The sequence below is a fragment of the Mesitornis unicolor genome, unplaced genomic scaffold (genome assembly GCF_000695765.1).
Source record: "Mesitornis unicolor isolate BGI_N332 unplaced genomic scaffold, ASM69576v1 scaffold145, whole genome shotgun sequence".
Taxonomy (NCBI): Eukaryota; Metazoa; Chordata; class Aves; order Mesitornithiformes; family Mesitornithidae; genus Mesitornis; species Mesitornis unicolor.
The window spans coordinates 19,612-28,634 of NW_010183221.1; the positions used below are offsets into that span (position 1 = coordinate 19,612).

The window sequence follows — 9,023 nt, forward strand, 5'->3', positions numbered from 1 at the left end:
TTCTTATTGTACTGTTACCCAGTTCCGTCTAATTTGGTTTTACTGTCTTGGCCTTGTTGGTCAAGATCACGCTGCTTTTAGGCTTCTTATAATGTTATTACTTTATTGCTGTTATTGTAAATCTCTTCAAGTCGTTACTCAGAATGTTTGTACAAGTAGAGAAGCCTCTGTGGGTTTCTACTCCGTAAGATCTTCCAGATAACTTTAAGGATTAATAGTATGTGAAGAAATTTCTTGTCTTTCATATACTTGAATGAGATACCTTCATCTGGCTATTAGATTGCTGTATTGAGTGACTGTGTGATGGGAGCTGGTTAACTCTAGACAGCACACTTCTGTTATAGACTATTCTTGCTTTGAGAGTGAGTAAAGTATTGTAGAGTTTTAGGTTTTTAGAAACTCGCTGTTACCTTTACTTTTAGTTTCTTCTGGGCTCTAGAGACTTACTGGTCTATCTGAGTGCTGTCTGTTTTACTGATCTGTAAATATTCCTCAGGAAAATAGGGTTTCTGCAGAAGTGGGTTATATTCTACAGCTGGGTGTTTGAATTCTGCCACTCAAATATTTTTTTCAAAATGTTGAACAGCAATAATGAATGTTGGGTTTTTTTTCCCCAGGAAAGAAAAAGACTCAGGAAGGTAGAAACAAGGGAAAGAAGGCAGTGGATCCCAAACAGAAAAAGGCTGATTTGGATTCTACTTCTGCAGATATGAGGGATTCTAAAGAGGGTGAGTTCTCAAGTAGCTCTTTTTTTTTTTTTTTCCTTTTTCCTTCTGACTACCTTTTTGAATCAAAGGACACTCTTTGTGTGTGTTCTGTGTATGTTAGCACGTTAGTGTAGCAAAGTGAACACTATGTTGGTTCCCCAAACTTTTTTATTAGTGAGGAACTTGGATGTCAGAGCTGCATGTTTAATGGCATACTTCTGATAGCAGGAAGAACTGATGTCCCGTAAAATTCAGATACAAATCCAAACTTCTTAGAACAGAAGAGCAGAAGAAAGTCCTTATTCTAAAATAATGTCTTTGGAGCATAGTTATACATTCATTATCCATTGCTATTTTCACCTATTGGCAAGGGGAAAAAAAAAAGCTGTATGAATGCACTGACTCACTAAGCATGCTGTTTGTTTTAAATACTATTTGCAAAGATTGTTTATAAATTGGCTTGGCTTTTCTCAGATAGTACGTGTGTAAAAATGCCTGAAAGATATTTTAAATATAGAGGGGTTTTTGTCTGTTTTACAAGAATGTAAAACTTGCCACTGCTGTGTAACTGATAATGTTTAAAGCTCTGTATAGGTACTGCTTTCTGTCAGGCTTCTTTTCTTGAACTTCTTTTGACCCGTAACTCTTCCATTCCTTCAGTCTGCCGTCCTTTCTGCTCGCACACCACATGCACCACTGTTTCAGGTGTCTTACACCCAAGGTAGGGAATGGAGAGGAACTTCTTGCTCTACACACGTAACCACTTATGCAACATCGTGTGAATTGGCAGCGAAATCATTTTCTTCAGTGATGGATATATCTGACAGCAGATAGGTAAATTAGCCTGCAGAGGTGTGAATAAAGAATCTGCCAACACCAATAAGTGAGACACGCACGGGCTCTGATTCAGAAGTGTAGGAAACAGCCATTCAGGCAATGGCTGATAGAAAATCTGAGAGGAAGAATGGAAAGTGTTATGCCAGATACAAGGTACACCTTGCTATGCATTACAGTACAAATCCAGATTGTTTCATTGTTAAATTTGGGGAAAACGGTTAAAATCCAAAAATTGCTTGCCAAGCTTCCTCTGTACTTTATATATATTGCAGTACTTTCCCGACTCTTACTTGTTGTAAGAAAAGTCAGTGAAAGTTTTCGGGAGGTTTCTTGAAATGTTCTGAAATCTACCCTGAAATGTTCTGGTACTTTTCAGGCTGTTGTGAGTTTCTTGGGCACCATTTTCAATCCAGAGATTCTCTGTTAAGTATAGGCAGTTACCTACATTTTGCTGAAGTTTCAGAAAGGAAATTTTTGAAAGCAGCTTAACTTTTTTCAGTAGTGAATCGCAACAGTGAGAAGCAGTGGTATTGTGTCAGGTCATAAATGTTGGGTATGTTGTGTTGGAGGAGAAGGTAGGAGAAAGGAGTAGCATACTTTGAAGCATTAAATAAAAATGTCTCATGCTTTTCTTTTCATACTTGTGTACCAGGTCATAAAGAGGAAGATGAAGCACCTTCTGTTTCTGCTGTGCTGTCCCTGGAGCAAACGGCTGTGATTCAGGAGATGGTAAATCAAGATGTACTTCCCAAGCTGATGATCCCCAGTCCTACCAGTGAACCCCAAGTGGTGACTGAAGACAAACAAGGAGAAGCAATAAACTGTGCATCAGATGATTTAGATGATGATGAAGAGGAGGAGGATGAAGAGGAGGAAGATGAAGAGGAGATAGAAGATACCAATATGCCTAAAGAAAATGCAGAAATGCCTTTGATATGTGAAGAAAAGTTAGACTCTATGGAAGACCAAAAGAGTACATCAGAAGAATCTCCAGAAAGCTCTCCAAAGAAAAAACTTGTTGTAAAAATTCCAAAAGCGAGAGGTGAATCAAATGGTGATGTTCAGGAAACGTTCATGTTTCCCTGTCAGCATTGTGAGAGGAAGTTTACAACAAAGCAAGGACTTGAACGCCACATGCACATCCATATATCCACTGTTAACCATGCTTTCAAGTGTCGATACTGTGGGAAAGCCTTCGGTACTCAAATTAACAGGCGAAGGCATGAGCGACGCCATGAGGCAGGGCCAAAAAGGAAACCGTTCTTAACACTAACATCGTCACAACACTTGGATAACGTTGCTGATAACCAGGTAATTGTGGATGATGGTCTTAAAGATGACCTGAACGTTTCTGGTCTTGTGCAAGAGACGGTTGTCTTGGATTCTGAGAAGGTTTCCCAGGAAATGTCAAACTCCGCTTTTGCCGAGGAAAATAAGGAGCCCAAAGAGTTGCATCCATGCAAATACTGCAAAAAGGTTTTTGGAACTCACACCAACATGCGGAGGCATCAGCGCAGGGTTCATGAGCGTCATCTTATTCCCAAAGGTGTCAGAAGAAAAGGATTCTTCACTGAAGAGCCACCACTTCCGACAGAGCAGACCCCACCAGTCCAGAGTGTCTATATAGCAAGTACAGAAATAGAGGAGGAAGGTGAAGTAGATGATGTCTATATTATGGATATTTCTAGCAATATCTCTGAAAATTTAAATTATTACATTGATGGTAAAATTCAGTCCAACAGCAGCACTAGCAATTGTGATGTGATTCAGATGGAGTCCAACTCTGCAGACTTGTATGGACTAAATTGTATAATCAGTCCAGTCACGGTGGAAATCTCCCCAAATTTAAAGGTTACACAAACACACGTGAACGAACTTCCCAAGGAACCCTCGAGCAGTGGGAGCAATGAATCCAAAAAGAGGAGAACTGCCAGCCCTCCTCTTGTACCAAAAATAAAGACTGAAATAGACCCAGAACCTATAACTCCTAGTAGTTCTTTAAATCTTCCTCTTAGCATTTCAACTGAAAGCTTACCTTTTCATAAAGAAAAAGGCGTTTATTTGTCATCAAAATTAAAACAGCTTCTTCAGACACAGGACAGTAAAAACATAGCTCCATCAAGTGAAATCCCGAAACTAGGACCTTCTGTTACAGTTACATCGTCACCCATTCTGCCTCCAGTATCTGGGAGATTTAAAAGGAGGACCAGCTCTCCTCCCAGTTCTCCCCAGCACAGTCCAGTCCTTCGAGACTTTGTCAAATCAGGTGAGGGGAAAACTGTGTGGAACGATAATATTCGGAGTTCAAAAATGCCAAAGTTAGAAAGCCACAGCAACTCACCTGCTTGGAGCTTGACTGGAAGGGAGGAAAAAGAGACGTTGAGCCCTCTTTGCTTTGAAGACTATAAAATGTCAAAAGACTGGACAGCAGCTCCAACTTTTGGCAACGTGTGCAACCAGCAGCCATTGGATTTATCTAGCGGTGTGAAACAAAGGTCTGATGTCAAAAACAAGAATCAGGTTCCCTGGGAATCTGTTTTAGATTTAAGTGTGCATAAGAAGCCTTGCAGTGATGCTGAAATTAGGGAATACAAAGAAAATTCCATACAGCCGACCTGTAGTGGGGTTAAAAAGAAGAAACCAACCACTTGCATGTTACAGAAGGTTCTGCTGAACGAGTACAACGGGACGGATGCAGCCACAGACGGTGCGCTTGGTGTAAACAGGAGCGTGAGCCCAAGCAAATCCCTGGAGCCCCAGGCAGAGCCTGAGGTGGATCCCAGTCTCTCCGCATCATCTTCTGTTGACACTCAGCCCCTTGGTTCCTCTGCTTCCCCTGTGCCACAGGCATCTGCTGCACCTCCCATGTGCCAGCTGCCTCCTTTGCTAACACCCACCAACCCTCCTTCCCCTCCGCCCTGCCCGCCTGTGTTAACAGTTGCGACATCGCCTCCTCCCTTGCTTCCAACAATGCCGTTATCGATTCCCGATGTCTCTGCCAGTGCCACTAACACTTCTTCTTGTCCATCTCCGCTTTCCAACACTACCACCCAGTCCCCGCTACCAGTTCTTTCACCTACGGTTTCCCCTTCTCCGTCTCCTGTTCCTTCTGTTGAACCTCTTATTTCTGCAGCTTCGCCTGGTCCTCCTACACTCTCTTCCTCGTCTTCCTCCTCCTCTTCCTCCTCTTTCTCCTCCTCTTCATCTTCATCATCGCCATCTCCACCTCCTCTTTCTGTAGTTTCTTCTGTTGTTTCATCTGCTGATAATCTTGACAATACCCTCCCAATAATAAAACAGGAAGAAGCTGAAAATGAACAGCAGAAAGCAAGAGAAGATCCTCATACTTCAAGTGAATCAGGAGTGGTGCAAGAAACGTTCAATAAAAGCTTTGTGTGCAATGTCTGTGAATCACCTTTTCTTTCCATTAAAGACCTAACAAAGCATTTATCCATTCATGCTGAAGAATGGCCCTTCAAATGTGAATTCTGTGTACAGCTTTTTAGGGATAAAACAGACTTGTCAGAACATCGCTTTCTGCTTCATGGGGTAGGAAATATCTTTGTTTGCTCGGTCTGTAAAAAGGAATTTGCTTTTTTGTGCAATTTGCAACAGCATCAGCGAGATCTCCATCCAGACAAAGAGTGCACACATCATGAGTTTGAAAGTGGGACTTTGAGACCCCAGAATTTCACTGACCCCAGTAAGGCAAACATGCAACACATGCAGAGCCTGACAGAAGATTCCCTGGGACCCTCTAAAGAGGAGGAGGATGAAGATCTAAATGATTCCTCTGAAGAGCTTTATACTACTATAAAAATAATGGCGTCTGGAGTAAAATCTAAAGATCCAGATGTTCGCATGGGCCTCAATCAACACTACCCAAGCTTTAAACCACCTCCCTTTCAGTATCACCATCGTAATCCCATGGGTATCGGAGTTACTGCAACAAACTTCACTACCCACAATATTCCACAGACTTTTACCACTGCCATTCGGTGCACAAAATGCGGGAAGAGTGTTGATAACATGCCTGAGTTACACAAACACATATTGGCCTGCGCATCTGCCAGCGACAAAAAGAGATACACACCTAAAAAAAATCCAGTACCGCTGAAGCAGACGGTGCAGCCTAAGAACGGCATGGTGGTCATAGCCGGCCCTGCAAAGAATGCCTTCAGACGAATGGGCCAGCCTAAAAGACTCAATTTCAATGTTGAGATTAGCAAAATGTCCTCAAATAAACTAAAAATAAGTGCATTGAAAAAGAAAAACCAGCTTGTCCAGAAAGCTATCTTGCAAAAAAAGAAATCTGCCCAGCAGAAGGCAGAATTGAAAAACAACCCATCTGAGTCGGACTCTCACATCTGCCCCTACTGTAACAGAGAGTTTACTTACATTGGAAGTTTGAATAAACACGCGTCGTATAGCTGTCCCAAAAAACCCATCTCCCCCTCCTCTAAAAAGAATTCTGCAAAAAAACCTGCAAATTCTTCTTCCCTTGTAAGCAGCGAAAAAGGCAACGGCCAGCGCAGGCGAACGGCAGATGCGGAAATCAAAATGCAGAGCATGCAGCCGCACTTGGGCAAGACAAGAGCACGGACCTCAGGACCCGCACAGATCCAGCTTCCCTCTGCATCCTTCAAATCAAAGCAAAATGTTAAATTTGTACCTTCCATCCGATCTAAAAAGCCAAATTCATCTTCGTCGTTGAGGAACTCTAGTCCTGTTAGAGTGTCCAAAATGTCCCACGTTGATGGGAAAAAAACTAAGGTGGTCACTAAGAACAGTTCCTCTGGGATCTCGAGCAAAGCCTCCCGGAAATTGCACGTCAGAATACAAAGGAACAGTAAAGCCGTCTTGCCAAGTAAGTCTGTGGCAAGTAAGAAAAAAGCAGACAGGTTTGCGGTAAAATCTAGGGAGAGGATTGGAGGACCCATTACACGGAGCCTACAGCAGGCAGCAAATGCAGAGGCAGCAGAAAACAAAAGAGATGAAAGCAGTGCAAAGCAAGAACTAAAAGATTTCAGGTAAGCGTTTAATTTGAAGTTGAAACAACACAGGAACACGTTGCTTGGTGTTTTGCCAATTGTCTTGGTCTTTTTTGAGTTTCTCATACTTAAATAAAAATAAAAACAGGTTGCATTTCCTAAAACATGGTTAAGTAGCTCGGTCATGCTGAGGTGCGATGTACATACTTGATGGATTTTGTCATGTTAAAAATACGTAATTTGTATAGAGAATGTCTTTAATTATAAACCAAATTGAAAATTGGACAGAAAATGTCGGTGCCTGAATGCAAATGAACTTTAATGACATTAAACTTGGTGTTATTGGAGACAACGACCTTGTATCTGATACCTGATATATTTGGTGGTCTAAACTCATTCTAGGTTTAGCTTATGGCGATTCTCTAAGCTAAAAATGATAACTGCAACTTTTACTCACTAAAATAACTTGCTTTGTTGGTTTTTAATAAAAAGCATTCTCTGCATATCCTATAGAAAAGAAAAAGCCATGACCAAATACTTCAAAAATGTATGTGCATATTAAATGAGTCAGATGATTAAATAATATAAAAAGTGTAAGAAAAGTTACATGGACGTGTAAATTTGTTTAGCGGTATCATGCTCTTATGTTTCAGTATAAACAGATTTTATAATTAAAGTTTTATTTCTTTTTGAGAAAAAGCATTTTAATCACAAGAAAGGGTGACACTTCAATAAATAAATAAAATCTTAATCTATGTGCCTGAGTCCCGACTTACGTCTTCATGTAGTCTCTCAAATCAGTAGGATATTTTGCAGCATGTTTGTCACTTTGATCAGCACCCTGCTGCCCTGTTATTCTTGGGTATCTCATTTGCTGAGTAACTTTCACAAAGCTCGCTGGCGATTAAGGGTTCTTTGAGGTTTGGTGATTGCAGCGCCTGGCTGTGATTAACGCCAGATTTATGGCTGAAGGTAGGATTTTTGTGTCTAAGTAATGGAGAGTGGAGGAGGACCTGGCAGCCTCCTTCAGAGCAAGCGTCCCCTGGTAGAATCTGTCAAGAAATGTCAAAATCCAGACTGTCTGCAGCGTTTGTGTCTTACGGGGAGGCCTCCTAGGTCAGCATTTGGAGGCGGTACTTTGTAAAGGTTCAATGTAACAGAATTACTTCCAAGAGCTAAAGGGGCCTTTGACTTAAAATAGGTAATACCCAAATTAGGATGTCTTGAAGGAGAAAATTGTTACTGCAATTTGGAGACTAAGGGTGTTTAAAAAAATGCCCTTAAGGAACAAGAGCTGTGTACCAGGGCTGTTCTCTTGGGACATAAACATCTTCCTGTTATTTAATTCTTGTCAGCTGCCCTCTTCGTGTTGTGTTTGAAACTGTACTTTACATAGTGCCAGAACGGATCAGTAAGATCTGAAACCAGACTGACACTTCTTTCCATCTAAATGAATCATTTGACCTTAAGCGAAATAACCGAGCACTTGAAATCTGTGCATATGGAAATTGTTTAATAGCATTTGGGGTAAATAACAGCTTACCTAGGGGTAAGATTTCCTTGACTGTTTCAAGTACTGTTAGTTTACTTTGGCAGCTTGCAGCCCTTACTGGTTTATTGAATAGTGTTGCTAGAGGAATTCTTGCTTTTTTCTTTCTGAAATAATGTTCACAGATCTACATTGTCTGGTCAACTTTTTTATATCAACTATATAGTGTGAAGAGGTTTTTTGCCTTCACACACTAATATCAGCACAGGCTAACTTCGGTTCTGTCTGTGTAGGCACAATGGTTTTATATTTCCCCCCAGGAAGTCATAATTCTCAATATAGTTTCAAGACTTGCTTCGTGTAATATTTGTCTCCAGATTTGTTTTTCACCTTTCAGTTTTTCTGTGTAAACATACTCCGTTCACAAATGGTTTGTTTCGTCATTTATCTTCAGTTTTTGTTTGTTTTATTTTCTAGGAATCTCCTGTAAAAACAAACCAAACAAAAAAATTCCCTTAATGCCATGGTAGAGCTGTTGCATGCTCCACTTAGGATAAGCACTGCGCCAATGGATGCGAAATCCCCCGAGCTTGCGAAACCAGCTGAAGCTGACTCTCAATCGTAAAATTGCCTGCAGGCTTCTTGCTGATATTCAGTGTCAGGCATAGATTTTCTTATTTTATGCCTGACACGCATGCTGGGCTACAGGATGATTCAGATAAAAGAGAAGGGTGCTGTTCAAAACAAAACAAAACCCACACGAAACCACCCAATGAAGCAGTGGGAGTAGCTAAACCAAACCTTGTGCTCAGAGCCTGGTGTTATCCGTACCTCTGCGACTGCCACACGGACAGGTCGGTTGTGTGCGTGGCAAAGCAGTTCCTTGTTTTTGTCAATGATTCAGCGTAGATTCAGGGACAACAAATGTTGCTGCACTCAAGGTATTTTTGTCGTGTATCGAGTCTCCTAAAGCCTTTTGTCTGAATGAATCAGCAGAGG

General features: G+C 41.3%; 1 protein-coding gene across 1 annotated transcript; it reads left to right on the top strand.

Annotated features, from left to right (window-relative positions):
• Nucleotides 1-622: 622 nt before the first annotated feature.
• PRDM2 (PR domain containing 2, with ZNF domain) lies at nucleotides 623-8,620 on the top strand. Its single transcript, XM_010184024.1, has 3 exons — nucleotides 623-728; nucleotides 2,197-6,574; nucleotides 8,502-8,620. Exons 1-3 carry the CDS (start codon nucleotides 710-712, stop codon nucleotides 8,512-8,514), a joined length of 4,410 nt encoding a protein of 1,469 aa, XP_010182326.1. The 5' UTR covers nucleotides 623-709; the 3' UTR covers nucleotides 8,515-8,620.
• Nucleotides 8,621-9,023: the final 403 nt, after the last annotated feature.